The following is a 19,361-nucleotide window of genomic DNA, read 5'->3' as shown; positions in this document are numbered from 1 at the left end:
GTTGTTTATTGCGAACTGAGCGGAGGTGTTCTGCAAAGTGGTCCCCAAGCCTCCGCTTGGTTTCCCCAATGTAGAGGAAGCTTTGCATCACAAAACCAGCCCAGCTCATTCCCTCCCCCCTCTGCATCACAAAACCAGCCCGGCTTATCCCCACCTCCCTAACCTGATCTTCCTCTCACCTATCCCCTCCTCCCACCTCAAGCCACTCCTCCATTTCCCACCTACCAACCTCATCCCGCCTCCTTGACCTGTCCGGCCTCCCTAGACTGACCTATCCCCTCCCTAGCTGCCCACCTATACTCTTCTCTCCACCTATCTTCTCCTCTACCCATCTTCGGTCCACCTCCCCCCTCTCCCTATTTATTTCAGAACCCTCTCCCCATCCTCCTCTCTGATGAAGGGTCTAGGCCTGAAACGTCAGCTTTTTGTGCTCCTAAGATGCTGTTTGGCCTGCTGTGTTCATCCAGCCTCACACTTTGTTATCTTGGATTCTCCAGCATCTGCAGTTCCCATTATCTCAGTTCCTAATGTGAATTCTGTTTATTTTAAAAATTAATTCAATCTTCATGTACAATTACGAATTGCTAGTAAGAATATTATGCTGTTCAAATGAGGAAGCCTTTCCCCATCCTTTCTCATAGTGTCACTGAAGGTCCCATTTTTGTTTTCTTTCTTAGTTTTGAAGTAATGAGCAGCTTCCCATATAACTATATATCCCTATGTAATTAATCCTTAATAAAATTTAGTCTCATTTTAGTCTTTAAGAACACAACAATGAACTTCTAAACATTTTGAGTAACTATTTCTCATCAATCTGGAATGCTACGCTGGGCAATCTTATCCTATATCACTTTATGTTGCTAATTGGCTTCACCTTCTTTGTAAGATGCCATAGATCTTCGTTGTGAAAGTCACCCATGATTATTCCAGATTTATAACAAAAATAGAACATAATGGATTTAATGACTGAATATAGTTCAATGTTAATTCAGAATTAATTATGGATTTTGTATATTTGTCAAACTACCCTGTCATACCTGAATGTACTGCTTCATATTTACTTTCTCTTACCAACTTAGGAACCTTGTGTAATTTCAAAGGATATATATAAGAACTAGGAGGAGTAGTAGGCAATTCAGACCTCGAGCCTGTTCTGCCATTTGATAAAATCATGGCTGACACCATCTTGGCCTCAACTCTGCTTTACTGCCTGCTCTTCATATGTTTTTAACCCATTACTAATTAAAAAGTAGTCTATCTCCTTAAATTTACTCAATGCCCCATGATCCACTGCAATTGTGGGTTCCACAGATTCACAACCCTTTGAGAGAAGTAATACGAGGTACTTTGTTGAGTAGTCAATCAAGGTGTTATCTATGCATCTTCTCTTCAATGTCAAGTTGACTAGTTTACGTGGAATTCCACTACTCAAGGGCCTGGATCTGTGAACATGTTTTTTGTAGAAAGGTGACATTCAATCTAAAGAGAATCAGACAAAGTGAAAATAATTAATATTTTTAAAAATACAGCCTGTTTATTGTACTAATCTCATACACCCAGCAACATTAATTTGAATGTAACTTTGTTTTCATGGTTTGTTTTCAAATGGTCCCATTTTCCTTTTACTTCCAAAAATAAGGACTCATTGCAAGTATAATTCTAATGTAACTGGCATGTTGGCAACTGACAAATAGCAATTTTAAACCTCTGTACATTCAGGAAATGTACATGTGCCTTCTTGACCATGGAGTATCAGAGTTGAGCCATTTCTCAGTTGCTGTCCACATGGTTGCATACTTTGCCAGTGTTACTGAATAGTCATCAGAAATTGAAATTATGTCTATTTATGTTGGTTTTTGCAAGTATTATACCTACTTTGATTCTTGTTCTAGATTACAAGACAAAGTTCCAGAGACCATAGAGGCTCTTAAATTGGCAGGAATCAAAGTATGGGTTCTTACAGGTGATAAACTGGAAACTGCAATCAGTGTGAGTTTATCAAGTGGACATTTTCACCGGACAATGAATATTTTGGAGCTTACCGATCAGAAATCTGACTGTGAATGTGCTGCACAGCTTCAAAGGCTTGATAGAAGGTAATCACATTCTATGTGTTCTATTTAACATATCACAGACTATACTTCAGTATTTTGTCATTCTGCAGTGAATTATTTCTAGTAAAAACTATTCGGTCAAAAATTTAAAACTGTGAATATTAAAGCTTCAGCAATAATTACATTGGTCTTTCATATTAATGTGGACTGTTTGTAATTTTTAAAAATATCGTTATCTATCAATAACAATTTGCATTTATGAAACACCTTTAATGTATGAAACCTCCCCAAAGCAGCAAGACAAGATTCTAAGATGCAGCAACCAAAGTAGGCCATTCCAGTCTGTTCTCAAATCATTGAGATCATAGTTGATTTAATCGTTCTCAATTTAACATGCCAGCCATTTTCCCATAAACCCCTTTCCCTCAATTGCCTTACAAATTAAAAATGTATCAGTCTCTGTTTTTAATATTCTTAGTGACATGAACTCCATAGTCCTGTGTTGGTAAAGAATTCTACAGATTCCTTTCTCTGAGAAATGAAAATTCTCACCTGTCTTAAATGGGTGAGCTCAAATTGAGATTATGCCCTCTGTTCTAGAGACTCTCAAGAGGACATAATCTCTCAGTATCCACACTATCAAACTCCCTAATAATCTTGTATATGTTAATAATGTCTTTCCTCATACTTCTAATGACCAATGGGTGAAGGTCTAGCCTATTCAGCCTGTCCAGATAAAATCCTGGTATGTCTGGGGTTGACCTAGCTTTCCTTGGGTAATGTGATTTAAACTGTTCAATATTTTAGGTGTGGTCAAATCAGCATAGGAATTTGACAGAAGATTATCACATTGTCTGTTCTCTTTAACCATAAAACCATAAGATTATAAGACATAGGAGCAGAAATTAGGCCATTAAGCGAAATGAATCTGCTCCACCATTCAGTCATGGCTGATAATTTTCTCAACCCCATTCTTCTGCTTGACAATGAAGAGCCTATATATAGCTCTGTCTTAAATACACTCAATGAGCCTAATCCTTAACCTATTCCACATTAAACATGTATACATTTTATTGTTCCGTAGTGAATTAGTTCCAGTAAAAACCATTCATCAATTTAAAATAGTAAATATTAATTTTCAGCAATAGTTACAAATGTCCATGAGTAACAACTTGCATTGATGTAGCACCTTTAACGTAGAAAACCTTTCCAAAGTAGCATATAAAACCTGATGTAAAGTGCCTGTGTTGGACTGGTGTTGACAAGTTCAGAAATCGCGGAACACCAGATTATAATCCAATGGATTCATTTGAAAACACAAGCTTTGTTATGAAAGCTTCTGTTTGCAAAGAAGACCATAAGATGTAGCAACAGAAGTAAGTCTTGTAAAGTTTTAATAAGACTTCGCTATTTCTTTATTCTGTTTCCATCAAAATAAAGACTAATAGTTCATTTACCTTCCCTGTTACTGGCTGAGCTTGTGTGTTTGCTTTTTGTGATTCATGCATGAGTATTTCCAAATTCCTCTGCAGTTTTTTACAGTTTTTCTCCACTTTACTATTTAGCTCCCCTATACTTGCTGCAAAGCTCAATAACTTCACATTGTCCCGTATTGTATTCTGTCTGCAAAGTTGTTTTGCTTATTCAATTAATCTGTCTGTGTCCCTCTATAGACTGTCATCTGCAAACTTGGCTAAAGTACGTTCGCTTCACTCATCCAAGTTATTAACATGCAATGTAAATAATTATGCTGTAGCACTCTTCTATTCATAGGTTGCCACTCTGTCTTCTAATGATTAGTCGTTCCTTTATCCATGCTAATACACTATCCTCAACAGCATGGCCTCATATCTTAAGCAACCTATGTACAGTACCTTATTCGACACCTTTTGGAAATCTAAATATTATATCTATTGGTTCCCCTTTATCTGCACTGCTTGGTGCCACCTCAAAGCATTTTAACAAATTTGTGAGGCATGTTTTCCTTTCATGAAGTCATGCTGACTCTGCTTGTTTTGTATTATGCACTTCAAAATGCTTTGCTTTAAATACTTTATAATAGACGCAAACATTTACTAATGAAATAAATTAGTTGGCCTATTATTGACTTTTCTGGCTCCCTCCTTTCTTGAGTGTTACATTGGCAAGTTTTTTTCAGTTCTTGAGGACTTTCCAGAATCTAAGGATTGTTGGAAGGTTATGACCAGAGCATCTGCAATCTCTGCAGCTACTCTCTTTTCACTATCCTAGAATGTAACCTATCGGGTCCAGAAAACATATTGGCCTTTAGTCCATTTAATTTCCAGAGTAATTCTGTTTTCTCCAATGATGGTACTGTATTTATTTTCTTCCTCCTTTCTCCACATGCCCCCGACATCAGCCCTTGATTACTTATTACTTTTGGAATGCTGTGAGTGTATTTGACAATGAAAATTAATGCAAATTAGTCAGCTCCTCTGCTATTTCTTGGTTTCCCACCAATATTAGCCCAAGGGGGCCTCTGTTCATTTGTGTTCATTTTTATTCTGTGCTAGTTTGCCTTTTGTTTATTTTCAGCATCTTTTCAGTATATCATCATTTGATCATCATTTTGAAATAACTCAGCAGAGGCTGGTATCCCGTCTTTGATACTGATTCAGCTCTAAGTGAACAGGATGTCTGACATGCCTGTTCTTTTTGTCAGCAAGGGCGCCCTGATAGGACCAGGTGAACAGCCCCAATCAGGAAACTCCTATTCTGAGATTCACTTTGGCCAACCTCATTACAGCCACTACATTTTTTTGTTCTTCAAAACATTCTAAGTCCTATGGTTTACCAATAACCTTTTGCCACATTATTTTCTTCTTTCAATTTGATACTGGCCTTCCTTTTTGAACAATCATGGTCAGTTTATCATCTTGTTAAATTCCTCCTTCCTTACTGTGATATGTTTTTGAAAGTCATAACTACTTACCTAACGCTTTTGTCACTGTTTGTCAACCATCTTTCCCAGACCCCTCGAACCAATTCGGCCTCGTTCCTTTCTAATTATTTTCAATTCTATTTAGCGCAGCTGTTTCCAAGCCAATATTCCCAGAGTCAAACTCAATACTAATTTTTACTATGTGATAGTTGTTGTTTCCTAGGGGATCTCTTACTCCTGAGATCATTTACTAAATTTGCATTGTTGCTCATTACCACATCCAAAATAGCACATTTGCTGCTCAAATCCATAACATATTTTTGTTGGCAATAAGAACAGAAGGTGCTGGAAAAATTCAACAGGCATGGTAGCATTTGCAGAAAGAGATACTGCAATAATGTTTTAAGTCTGCGATACTGTTCTTATGAAGTAATCCGAATCTAGACAATTTATTAATTTATTTTGTTCTGACTACTACCTGAATTTAAGAACGATTAATTTTGCCTTTTTACAATTTCCTCCACCATTTGCTGCTTTTCTATGTTGATATACTATCACTTCCTGTCGCACCCTGGGTATCATTACCTGAATAGCTGCCCTCCCAGCTGCTACATCCTTTTGCTTTGAAAGCCTACATATCCCCTTTTTGAACCCCCATTCCTCTGTTTGGTTTAATGTTATCTCAACAGCCCAACTTCTTCAATTTGCATGGACGGTGGTGCTTGCTTCAAATGAAGCCTGTCCCACCGGAATAATGCCCTTCTACCCAAGTATTGATACCAACAGTACATCAACTGAAACCCATTCCTCACACCAGAGTTTAATTCATTGACCTTATTTTACCATATGACAGTTTGCCAGGTTTTGGTTTGAATTTCTAATTTAGCTCCCTAGTGTTCAGCTCTCAGCAGAAATTTGCCAAAGATCCTTAGGCAGCACCTTCCAAACTCACAATTACTTTTGCGTAGAAGGACAAGGGAATGCCACCACCTGCAAGTTTCCCTCCTAGCCACTCACAATTATGACTTGGAAGTATTGCCATTTCTCCACTGTCTTTGGGCCAAAATCCTGGAATGTCCTCCCTAAGGGCATTGTGGGTCTAACTACGCCACGTGGTCTGCAGCAATTTAAGATGGCAGCTCAGCATTATCTTCTCAACAGCAACAAGGGTTGAGCAATAAATGCAGGCCAGCAGGTGACACCCACATCCCATGAATAAATAAACAAAACATTCTTTCAAGTCGTATCAGTGTTGTTAGTGTCATCATGGACAATGACAACTAAACACTCATTACACCTTTCCAGCCCCAAGGGGATGTCATTAACCCCAACACTGTGCAGATAACATGGCTTTTGAGAATCACGTGCACAGCTGCAGAGAATAGTAACTATCCCCCTAATTATGCCGACCCCTATAACTATACGTTCCTACTTCCATACCCTTCCACCCCCTACTTGAATGACTCCCAGTATGTACCACTGTGACATGGTCAATTTGTTCGTCCTCCCTACAATCCAATCTTTTGTGCACATGGCTCTTCTTGCAGGTATTAAGGATTCTCAAACATTGCTTTCTGAGTCCCAATACCTGATTCACTGCATTTGCTCCCTCCCCTTCCTGATCACAGACCATATTTGATTCCTAACCTGATGGGTGTAACTGCTGCCTGGAGCAAGATGGCCAGAAGCTTTCCCCCTCTCTGATGTGACATAATGTCTGAAACTTGTGCAATAGTTCCTCAACTTGTATCTGAAGTTTTTCGAGCCGTGAAAATTTAGTACGTGTTTGCTCTGGATCATCATTGTGTTCTCCTGTCCCCTCTTGTAGCATGAACACACATTTTTCTTTGATCATTATTGTATCTTTTTTAATTTATGTATTAGTTACCCTAGCATCCCTGCTGTTGACACTTGTAATTTTTTTACACCTGTATCAACCTTCTATTTAACCAGCTCAGTTAAGTGAGGACAAAAGACATTAGTCCGAAGCACAAACTAAAGACCTTGCTTTACTTTAAAAACTTACCAGTCCTACTCTCCAATCAGCTGCTTTTCTTGCACCCACATCACATGGTTTGTGAGTTCACACTGCCGATGGCCTCACTGCAGGTAGGCCAATCATCTCAATCCACAGCTTGTATTCTCTCCTGCTCATCTTTTGCTCAAAATATTTTGAGCTTTGGGAATAGAATAAACCTTAATCACTCACTAGTTGCTTATCAATTAACCATCACCACCTCCTCCAGCAGAGTAGATATCAATTCCTGAAGGCTGAAGAGGGTTTAGAGAAAAGCAACCAAGAGCCTCCCTTCGTTTAACTCGTTGAAGTTTTCAATTCTACTCATCAGTGCTAAGTCACGTTAATATAGCTACATTGATACACTCTTCTAACACAAAAGGCCTTTCTGAATGACTCAATCAGGACCTTGAACCAGCCAGTTCTTAATTAAGTTGCAGTTCCAGTGATACTTTGAAAAAATCCTGCGTAAGGCTAACAACTGCAATAGTTAAACTAGCTTTCCATTCAATGCCAGTTGAAGCTAAATTTAAGAATGGAGATGTGATCGGCGAAAGATAAGATATGAACTGCTGAGTCTTGGATGTGTTTTTGGAGAGTTGAGAAGCAAATGCAGAACAGGATAGTATGAACATAATTGCTTTCAGGTTAAAGGTTATGTTAAAGTTATGGATAAGGATTTTGTTAACAGCTGGGCTAAGGTCGGGGCAGATGTTAGATGTTAACAGAGGCAGGCAATCCCAAGAGAGTATATAGGAGCAAACCCTCAATATGAATCATATGGGACATAGAGTTTGCATGTGCTTGCCTTCAAAATGATGGCAGTGACTGGAAGGAGGACAGATTCAGTGATGAGTACAAATTTTGTGATCAGCCCGAAGGCGGTGACCTTTGTTTTCCTTCCTTTTAACTGGAAAAAATTGTCGTTCATCCAGGACCATTGTCAAGGTGCTTATTGGACATTCTCAGAGGAAAGTCAAAGGCTGTGGGGCACTAGAGCTAGGGTTTGACAGTACTCCAGTAGAACCTGAACCCCAGTCTTCAAATAAGATTGTCATGGGATAGTATGTAGATGGGGGGAGGAATATAGGGACAGACTAATGATGCTGTTTAATATGAATGTGTTCATAGGAACTGTGGTAGTCCATGATGCTGGTGAATTCAGGGAGGACATCAGGGAAGATGCGAAGGTAGGCATTAGTAAGCAGCCGGTATGTTGCAGGGTGCTTTGTGGCTTGGTGGATAAGGAAAATGTACGGATTCTGTGTAGGTAATTGATTGGTTGGTCTTTTTACTTGGTGACAGAGAAGTTATAGAATCAGAATCGTACAGCAAGGAAACAGACCCTTGGGTCCAACCAGTCCATGCCGAACATCATTCCAAACTATACTAGTTGCAACTGCCTGGTTCTGGCCTGTATCCCTCCAAACCATTCCCATTCATTTATCTATGAAATGTCTTTTAAACATTGTAGTTGTACCCACATCCACCACTTCCTTGGGGAGTTCATTCCACACGCAAACTAACTCTTGCTTTTTAAAATTTGTCTCACCTTAAAAAAAAAAGTGCTCCATAGTCTAACTCTATCAATAGCTCTATCGATACCTTTCATTATTTTATAAACTTTCTTCAGGTTGCCTCTCATCCTCCTACATCCAGTGGAAAAAGTCCCAGTTTATCCAGCCTTTCTTTATAATTCAAAACTTCCATACCCAGCAACATCCTAGTAACAGCTCTTCTGAACCCTCCTCAGCTTGATAACATCTTTCCTATAACATGGTGACCAGAAGTGGACACAGTATTCCAGAAGAGCACTCACCAATGCCCGGTACAACCACAACATGACTTCCCAACTCCTGAACTCAGGACTGTGCAATGACAGCAAGCATGCCAAACCCCCTTTAACCACTCTGCCTATATGTGACATAAACCTCAAATAATTATGTACCTGCACCCCTAGATCCCTCTGTTCTACAACTAGGCCGTACCATTTATTGTATAATCCGTACCCTCGTTTGTTGTACCAAACTGCAATACTCCTCATTTATCCAAATTGAACTCCATCTGCCATTTTTCAGCCCATTGATCATTTGATCAAGATCCCTTTGTAATCTTAGAAAACCTTTTTCACTGTCTAAAATGCCACCAATTTTATCATCCATAAATGTACTAACCATGCCGTCCATATTCCTACCAAATCATTTATATAAATGACTGACAGAGGACCCAGAACTGATCCCTATGGAACACCACTGCTTACAGGCCTCTAGTCCAAAAAGGCACCCCTCCACTATTACTCTGTCTCCTGCTGTTAAGCCAATTATGTATCCAATTGGCAAGCTCACCCTGAATCCCATGTGACCTAACTTTACTAATTAGTCTACCATGCAGAACCTTGTCAAAAGATTTACTAAACTCCAAATAAAAGCAAAGTCAACTGCCCTACCATCATCAATCTTTTTGATAACTTCCTCAAAAACTCAATCAAGTTTGTGAGAGTTAATTTTCCTCTCACAAAACCATGCTGACTGTCCCTAATCAATTTTTTCCTCGCTAATCGTCCATAAATCCTATCTTTTATAATCACCTCCAACAATTTACCCAAAACCAATCGTCTTTTCACTTGGCTATTGTAAGTGAAACAGCTAACAGGAAGTGAGAACAAAAACAAAGTTGCTGGAAAAGCTCAGCTGGTCTGGCAGCATTTGTGAAGGAAAAACAAAGTCAACGTTTCAGGTGTGAACTGAGGAAGGATGAAAAGACAATTGGTTTTGGGTAAATTGTTGGAGGTTTATTTCCTTTTGGTATTTGTAAGGTATTTCTCACTTTAATACATTAACAAGGGATATCATTGCTAGTGCGCACGCTCCTGGATGTCGTCAAGCGTAGCCAAATAAGAAATGCAGGACAAATACTTAAGGCAGTGGGTGATAAGTAAACAGAACAGAGTACCAGCATGAGATACAATAAGCAACCTTGACATGTTTCAAAAGGAGTTTTGACAGGTTATTGTTAACAACCAGAATTCTGGATTCTGAAGAGGGGTCACCAAACCAACTCTAGCTTTTTTTCATAGATGCTGCCAGACCCACTGAGCTTTTCCAGCAACTTCTGTTTTTGTTCCTAATTTACACCATCTACAGTTCTTTCAGTTTTTATTTAGTAATATGAATAAAAGGAAATGTATTAGTGTAATTTTCCATGTTTAGGTGCTTGTTCTAATCTATGAACCAATTAACTGCCAAAATTTGAATATATGTCAAAAGGCACTTCTAGTTAAACAAGCAGCAACTATTGTAAAGTAGACCTCTCCAACATATGGGATAAATTGGTCACCCTACTGGGTCATAAGTGCAGCCTCTTATGCAAGTGAATAGAAGATACGTGATCAATCCATTCACGTGGATCTATAACTTTTGAAGTCAGCTTCTATGAAGAAAATAAAATTCTACTTTGAACTCAGATAGGCGTTACATACCTTTGTGAAATACATTAACACGGGTAATGCTTCATCTGATGTACATATACGCATTAACTATGCAAAATATTCATAAAGCTGTGTAATATTTTAATAAGTATGTTATGATTACAGGATAAAACATGATCATGTGATTCAACATGGCTTGGTTGTCGATGGAACCAGCCTTTCGCTTGCGCTCAGGGGACATGAAGAATTGTTCATGGAAATTTGCAAAAACTGCAGTGCTGTGTTATGTTGCCGAATGGCACCTCTGCAAAAAGCAAAAGTATGTTGAATACTCCAAAGTACAGTCGGTGAAAGAAAACCAAATCTACTCGTGCAATTATTGCATTGCTTTAACATTAAATTGTGTTGTTGTATGATAATAGAGGCCAAAAGTTCTCAAATGCTCTTTTCCTCAAGTAAATTTTTAGTGTAATAGAATAAATTAGTTTATACCTGATGAAAATACCAGTGTCTAAAGTTCAGTTCCCTTGATGGCTCAATGTAGCAGCAAATGCATATCCGATCAGATCAGGCCATGAAACTATCTCAATGTTATTTTGGTTTCATAAGTGTCTCTACTTTTTTATGTTTACGTTCACTATTTGGTTTTGTTTTATTCTAGTGCTCCAGGAGGGACTGTATAATTGTTAATATGTTTAAAAGAGCAGACCAAGAAGTTGATGTTTTATTCCAATCCTTGAATAAGAATTCCTCTATTTTCTCAGATTAGTGAAAAGAATATCACCTTTTATCTGATTGGAGATCACTGCTAGAACTTTGTATGTCAGTCAAGGGGTTAGTGATTGCAAGTTTAGTCAGGTGTGTATGTGATGCAGTCTCTTCTTCATAGACATTAGTTCATAATTTAGGGAGGGAGCTTTCTTGAAAGTCAGAATGAAGACATGATGCACTTTTGAACAATATGTCATAGAATTTTTTTGTTTGCTGTGATCATAAAGGCCAGTGAAAAGTTTTTTTTTACCAAAAAGTTCGCAAAGTAATTGGATGCCTCTATTTATAGACCCTCAAGGACAAAAGCAAAAAAAAAGTGTAAAACACCAGTTCTTCCTCAGTGAAATATGTTTATTCTTCAGGAAAGCTATGACAACTCTAAAGGAATGCAGAAAAGATTTGCAAGTTTGTTTCCAAGTGTGAGAAACTTCAGCTACATCTATAAATTAGGAAATCTGGGATTTTTTTTGGAGATGAGAGGGGATTTGATAGAAGTGCTCAAAATCAAAATAGAAGTCCCAATAGAGTACATGTGGTAAATCTTTTCCCATTGGCAAATGTCTGGAGAACCGAAGGATACCAATTTAAGGTAGTTAGCAAAAGAACTAGGAACACTGGAGAAAAAAAAATGTAGAAAATGATTAGGATCTGGAATGCACTACTGGAGAAGGTAGAGAAAGCACATTTGCTTCTGATTTTCACAAGGGTATTGGATTAGTCTCCTCAAACATGAGCACCCAGGAAAAGACTGCAGAATGGACTAGCTGAATTGTTTGTGCAGGGTTGGCATGGATAAGTAGGGCTGCATGACTTCATTCTATGCTGTAAGAATTTTGATTCTGTCCTGTAATGGTTGAGTTGGTGCTGAGGATGATTTTTCATCCAAGTGATTGCCATGTCACAAGTAATATGTACCCAGCAAGCTGTCAATCCTCATTGATCTAAAGACTGCACATATTGAGGTGATGGGAAATATCAAAAAATCTGAAGAAATGCAGACAACCGTTACGTATTACTTTCCTAATGTCTGATTCTTCTGGTGGTGCTTACAAAGTAACTTCTTACCACAAAGAAGCTGTGTCTGAATCCAGTGAGATAATTAGCTCATGAAAGTATCTTCCCCACAATTGAGGGCGTGTTTTGCATGACAGGTTTTGGCACCACAAGTCAGTTGAGAGCTATTTTACTAGTCTTTGGAAAAGTGTTTTTCACAGAAGTCGATTTCAGCAGCAAAATCTGTCTTCCTTTGGATAGCTTTGTCACAACATAATATACTGTGCGGTTCAGGAATAGAATCATTATGACCTCTGTTTTAGACTGTGACACGTCAGCCATCTTAAATGCAACCTCTGCAACTTCACTTCTTCATGCATTCGCCCGTAGAGGCAAATCAGAGGCAGTTACCCTCCAATGTTGCATACAAATAACTACCATATTCGAGTTATAGCTACACTGTCTGCTTGCTTCTCTTAGTTCAAACATCCATTGAGTTTAACAGAAAAAGAATCTAACGTCAGATTTTTCACGTTAATGTTTTGAAATCTTGCTTATATATCTGTGTAAATCTTTATGTACTTTATCTTGTACCTTGAGCTTTGTGACTTAAACTCTGTTATTGGTTTTGTATATTTTCAGGTAGTCAGGCTTTTAAAGACATCACCAGCCAAGCCTATTACCTTAGCAATTGGTGATGGTGCAAATGATGTCAGCATGATAATGGAAGCAAATATCGGCATAGGTACTGTATGTAAAGCAAACTTGCCAGTTGTTTGTATGTTACAACTGTGGGTCATGTAAATGAGCAGGATTGTAATGGGGTCAACAGTTCTGAAGGATATTGGCTGAAAGTGAGCTATAATGCATCACATAGTATCTGGACTTCTGTTGATAAATTTAATTGGAACGCTCTTGGTTGTAATATATTTATGTGATGTATATGAAGTATATTTATTGCAAAATCATAACCGTTTCTGTTCCTTTTTCCCCTGGGTACTTGATAAAAACTATTTTGAAGTACATAACATGTGAGTTTTTTCTTCTTTATGTAATTGGCTGTGCAATATTACCGTTATTTGTTGAATAAGCCAGTAAATGGAGCTGTGCCACGTTTTAAGCAAGATTTGAGCTTCCTGCCAATCAAACAGAAGCAAAATCAGAGAAAATGCAGAAATTCTCCAGTAGTTCCTTTGAATTTTCTGATTAGTAAATCCCTGTCTAAAACTAAATTGTAGCATTATTTTGTGCACACGAGACAATTACGTGGATTGTGAACTAGCATCTGTAATAGACAATTGAAATGATCCATACCCTCTAATTGGAGATGAATTGAATGTTTGCTGATTCTCAAGTTGAGACATAGTTTGTACAACATTTAATTCATTCAATATTCTGCACTTCTCACTCTGGACTACATTGCAACACTTTTCCACTCCTGCACTCATTCATTAATGGCAGAGACTATAAGCCAGGAGACTCTTCAACTGCAAAGCCAGCACAAAATCACCTCTTAGTATGACCAAGACCTTTTTATAACATTTCTCTCAATGTGTGCTGACTGTGATTTGTATTCATTATGAAGTGCCTTGGCATCTTGTGTTTCGTTGTGTTTAAAGTTTTATATGTTACAGTTTTACACAAACTTTATTTAAAAACATACATTGCATATTTTGTTAACTGGTTATTGTAACTAGTTTAAAGGTTTATGAATTTTAACTTAAAAATACCACCTTATGCAGTCTTAATATTTTCTGTTCACAGGTATTATGGGCAAAGAAGGAAGGCAAGCAGTGAGAAATAGTGACTATGCAATAGCAAGATTCAAATTCCTTGCTAAGTTGCTCTTTGTCCATGGCCACTTGTATTACATTAGAATATCACATCTTGTACAGTACTTTTTTTATAAGGTACGTGATCTGAATGAGTTTTAAAAGAATGCCATGGGTGATTTTGTTTACATTTTTAATTTTACCTGCTAATTAATAAAGCATTTTCTTTCCTTTCTTCTCCCTTTTGCTTAACTTCTGGTGTTCTGTGTGCAGTTTTATATACATAAAGCTTACATTTCTAAAGTCCCTTCTATAACTAGGAGAGCACTTATTAGTTATGTAGTTTTGAAGTTTAGTCACTGTTGTACTGGATACTGAAGATAATGAACGTTGGCGTGGCAGCAGGAATGCCTCTGATAGCTGTGACCTCTGGAAACTGACTGTTTGAAAGGGCATTAGAAGAGCAAGCGGAAATGAAAAACTCATCTGGCTGAGAAAAGGACCCAGGATAAAGAGAAGCCAGTGAATCGTACACAATAGCCCACTGCAGCAAATCTGGCAGAGATTGTGTGGCTCCTGAGCCACTTCAGCTAATATTTAACACTTGTTTTACATGACACAACCTGCCACTACTGTAGTGTAGAAAATGCACCAGCCAGTTTGCACAGAGCGAGATCTTTACACCTAGCAATATTATAATAACAGTGAAACAATTGATTTCTGAAATGAGATTAGATTAGATTCCCTACAGTGTGGAAACAGGCCCTTCGGCTCAACAAGTTCACGCCGCCCCATGAAGAATCCCACCCAGACCCATCCCCCTATAACCCACTCACCCCTGAACACTATGGGTAATTTAGCATGGCTGATCCACCTAGCCTGCACATCTTTGGAGTGTGGGAGGAAACCGGAGCACCCAGAGGAAACCCACGCAGACACGGGGAGAATGTGCAAACTCCACACAGTCACCCGAGGCTGGAATTGAACCTGGGTCCCTGGCGCTGTGGATTGAGGGGTAAGATTTAGCCAGGATGCTGGAACTAATTGCTATTTCTGTTCAAAATAATACCACGTGACCTTTTACACTCGGCTGAGAGAATTGGATGGGTTTCAGTGTACCTTCTCAACCCACAATGTAGTGGTTCCTCACTGGGGTATTGCTCTTTGACTTGTATGTATGAAGCTCTGGAGTGGATTCTGAATTCTCAAACGTCTGACTTTGAAGCTAGTGTGATATCAATGAAACAATACTTTTTCACCCTTCGTTGACATAGGGCTATGTGGACATTGTTCCAGCTCCGTTTGGGTTAGTCAGTGCTTATTGTGCTGATTCTGGGCAAAATACTGCTCGAATGTACCAAAAAGAGAGCGTTTTTAAAAAAAAAACACTGCTGCATAAAGTTAATCTATCTTCAGGCGCTGAACAAAATCAAAATTTAGAGATGTAAACTTCGAAATATTTCATATGCCTACATAATATGTATTATTTTTCAAAGGTGTCTGATACCATATTAAAAACAAAACTAACCAAACCCATGTTCTTTTCTTTTCCCCCCAGAATGTCTGTTTTATTACGCCTCAGTTTTTGTATCAGTTCTTCTGTTTGTTTTCGCAGCAGGTAAACATTACCTTTCATGAATTAATGATTTTGAGACAAGACTTTATTAATTCTTTCTACTTATGTTCTACTTCTTGCAGTTGTCATTTAGCTGGTATTCAAGCTTCAGAAGATAGGAGCAGGTTATTCAAAGTGTAAAATGTATTTTTTGTGGCAGGGTATACTGAATTTCAGTTGTATTGTGACAGTTTTCATCCGACGGTGTTTTTGGAATGAACTTCAATTTCTTAACCCAGGATAATATAAAAATATTTACAAATTAATTTTTATGTGCATGTGGCTATATATTTTTATGTAGAGGCCAGAGACAATTCCAGAAAGTAACTGTAGAATTAGTAATTCCTGTATTACTACAGGTACTCCTGATATGTGGCTGGTGCGCTTATTTATTTCATGGCAAAGCTTGAATGATACTACACACAGTTTATGCAAACCTTGTTGAGGCTGTGTGAAATTGTAGCTTGCAAATTGGATTAACAATTTAAATATCTGGAAACATTTTTCTTAACAAATGTCCATGACTCAACCAGATGGCTGCACTTTCAGTTATAGGAATAAAGGAGCATAGGACTTAGAGCTGGAGTAAATTATTTGCCCTTTTTGAACCTACCCAGCTATTTTTGTAAGATCATGATTACCTGGTTGGTCATGACTTGTCTCAGCTCTACTTTCCTGTCTGCAGCACGTAACCCTTGCCTCATTACCTCTCAAAAATCTATCTAACCCTACCTTGAATAAGTTTAAAGACCCAGCCTCCACTACCTTCTAGGGAAGAGAAGTCTGCTGTCTAATGACACTGAGACAAAATGTTTCCGCTCCTCTCTAACACTTTTTAAGAAAAAAGGAGACCTCTTATTCTTCAGCAATGTGCCCTAAGTTTAGTGTCTTCCCGTAACAGAAAACAGCTTCCAGTTTATCCAGTCTCCCCATGACCTCGGGTTTCAATAACACCACCTCTCTTCTTTGATTTAGGCCTAATTTTTCCACACCATTTTTCATAAGTCCTTCATCCCAAGAATAAATCAAGTAAACCTTCTCTGTTTCTGAACCAATTTTATCTATTTGTTCTGAGAAGTAAACCAAAATCAACCTCAGCACTCCAGGTGTGTCTCAGCACTGCCTCTGTACAGCTGCACTAAAACTTCCCAACTTATATTGCAAAGAGAATGGAATAAAGATGATCACATTTCATTTGCTTTTTTGATCACTTGCTGTGCCTATATACTAACTCTGATTCGTGTACCTGTCCATCCAGATTTATCTATCACCATGTTCTGTACCCTGTTTTCACTACTTGTATATTCTTGCGGCCAAAATGAATATGCTCTTACCACGTTATATTCCACCTAGTAGATTTTCGCTGATACACTGAGCTGGTCTATATCTGTTTGCAAGTATACTATCTCCTCTTGACAACTTCTTTCCTTCCCATCTTGAGCCATCAACAAATGTAGCTACCACGTCTTCAATCCCCTCTCCAAATCATTGATGTAGATTATAAAATGTTTTAGACCTCGCAATTATTTTCGTGGTTCTCTAATGTAGCTTGCTGATCCAAAAAAAGACCATTTATCCTTATACCCTACTTCCTGTTAACTTACCAATAATTTATTGATGTTACTAGGTTGACCGCTACACCATGTGCTTTATCTTGTGCGGTAATCTTTGTGGTACCTTATCAAGTATCTTTTTGAAATTCAAGTACACATCACCCACCAGTTCTCCCCATCATGACTGTTACTTTGACAAAAAAATTCTAGATAAGTGTAGGTGCGTTTTTCCCAACATGGGACAAAGATACAGGAGGTAGGCAACATTCCGGCAAATGAAGATGTTATTCAAGCAGAAGCCCTTTTTTGCAGGGAGTGGGCCAAAGGATCTTCCCCAAATCTGGCTTTGGAAGATAGATCAATGACACACCCTCTTTTTTTTTTAAGAGAAATACAACATTTTTCTACGTTTTGTGTTACAGTAATCAAATACAATATAGTCATCGGCCTTCCCCTTAATTCAAACACCCAATCCTGTGGGACATCTAATCAGTGTTGGCCACTTCCATGACAATAAGTATGATTTCCCTTTGACAATGCCATGTTGGCTCTGTCTGATCATGATTTTCTAAATATCCTTTCATGATCATAGGAAATGTATTAGAATCCATTACTATTATAAGTATTAGGCTAACTTGACTAGAACTTCGTGCTTTCTGCCTTCCTCCTTCCTTGAATAAAAGGGTTGTGCTGCAATTTTCCAATCTGCTGGGATCCTTCTAGATTCTGAGGAGTTTTCAAAGATTATAATAGGAATCCCAAACTCCATTTTTGCTTCTTTCAGCGTAGCAGTTATATCATTTAAATCCATCATCTGCTTTGAGATTACCCTTAACTTCTATTTTTGCTTTCATACAGCATTGATCACATATGAAGATTACAATAGTTATATTATGTAAAGAACATACTTGTGTGTATATATAACCATCTTTAACATAGCTGAATGTCCCAGTGTGTTTCATTGGAGCATTTTGTCTCCATTCTGGCTTGCATTAAACTCCATTCATCAATCATGCCTGTGTGCTCACTGACCCACAATGGCTACCAATTTATGAATACATGAACTTAATCCTTGACTTCAGATTCCAACATAGCCTTGCCCTTCCCATCTATGTAACCTCCTTTAGTCTTGCAATTCTGCACAGAATCTACATTCCTACAATTGGCCACCCTAGGACACTGCCAATATCCTCACTCCACCATTTGCTGGGTATCAGCTGTCTGGATGATGATTTCTGGAATACTTTTCCTAAACTTCATTAAGCTGCTCACTTAATAACCAATTCATAGAATGTAAAGTGTTTTGGGACATTTCAAAAGTGTGAAGGGCATTTTTGTGTTTATGAACTATATCTATATTGTTCCTCATTTCTGAAATGCTAGGATTCTGATATGTCAGGCTTTTTATGCATATGAAGCAATCTCCTCTTCGTCATCCTGAAGACAATGCTTTCCTCACTTAAATTTGAACCTCCTTAGCATTCAACTGTAACATTTTTGTTCTGGATAGCAGGAATGGATATAATGTATGTACGTACGAGTTCCTAGCTGCAGAGCACTACATTAATTTATTTTTCTTACAGACGTTGTATGACGGTGCTTACCTGACATTATACAACATTTGCTTCACTTCCTTACCCATCCTCATGTACAGTTTGTTTGAACAAGATGTGCAGCCTCACATACTCCAGAGCAAGCCATCATTGTACAAGTAGGTTGGATTTGAATATAGCCTTTTTTGCACCTTTTCCACATACTGAATGAAAGAAATTGCTTCAACTCAAATTAGGAACCAATTAAATATATTCAGACAGGGGTAAGTAACAGGCTGTTTCAACCTGGGAACCAGAACAGAACCATAGAAACATAGAAGATAGGAGCAAGAGGAGGCCATTTGGGCCTTCGAGCCTGTTCCACCACTTACCACGATCATGGCTGATCATCCAGCTCAATAGCCTGATCTTGGTTTCTCCCAATAACCTTTGATCCCATTTGCCCCAGTTGCTGTATTTAGCCACCTCTTGAATACATTGAGTTTTTGCATCAACTACTTCCTGTGGTAATGAATTCCACAGGCTTACTTGTCTCCTCATCTCTGTCCTAAATAGCCTACCCTGAATTCTCAGACTGACCTCTGGTTGTGGGAGCATCCTCCCTGCATCTACCCTGTCTAGCCCTGTCAAGTCTCTATGAGATCACCTCTTATTCGCCTGAACTCCAGCAAAAACAATCCTTACCTAGTCAATCTCTGTTCACG

General features: G+C 38.3%; 1 protein-coding gene across 3 annotated transcripts in view; it reads left to right on the top strand.

Moving 5' to 3' along the window:
- The window catches only part of atp11b (ATPase phospholipid transporting 11B), a 178,517-nt gene that overhangs the window by 78,329 nt on the left and 80,827 nt on the right, over window positions 1-19,361 (top strand). For all 3 annotated transcript variants that reach the window (XM_048542084.2, XM_048542086.2, XM_048542085.2), the window contains 6 exons: window positions 1,893-2,096; window positions 10,566-10,719; window positions 12,807-12,909; window positions 13,929-14,074; window positions 15,495-15,554; window positions 18,688-18,815. In XM_048542084.2, the coding sequence (XP_048398041.1) occupies window positions 1,893-2,096; window positions 10,566-10,719; window positions 12,807-12,909; window positions 13,929-14,074; window positions 15,495-15,554; window positions 18,688-18,815 (795 nt within the window). The remainder of the gene's footprint in view (window positions 1-1,892; window positions 2,097-10,565; window positions 10,720-12,806; window positions 12,910-13,928; window positions 14,075-15,494; window positions 15,555-18,687; window positions 18,816-19,361) is intronic.

The sequence above is a fragment of the Stegostoma tigrinum genome, chromosome 14 (genome assembly GCF_030684315.1).
Source record: "Stegostoma tigrinum isolate sSteTig4 chromosome 14, sSteTig4.hap1, whole genome shotgun sequence".
Taxonomy (NCBI): Eukaryota; Metazoa; Chordata; class Chondrichthyes; order Orectolobiformes; family Stegostomatidae; genus Stegostoma; species Stegostoma tigrinum.
The sequence above is the reverse complement of the archived record's forward strand: the minus strand, read 5'-3'. Positions and strand labels throughout refer to the sequence as shown.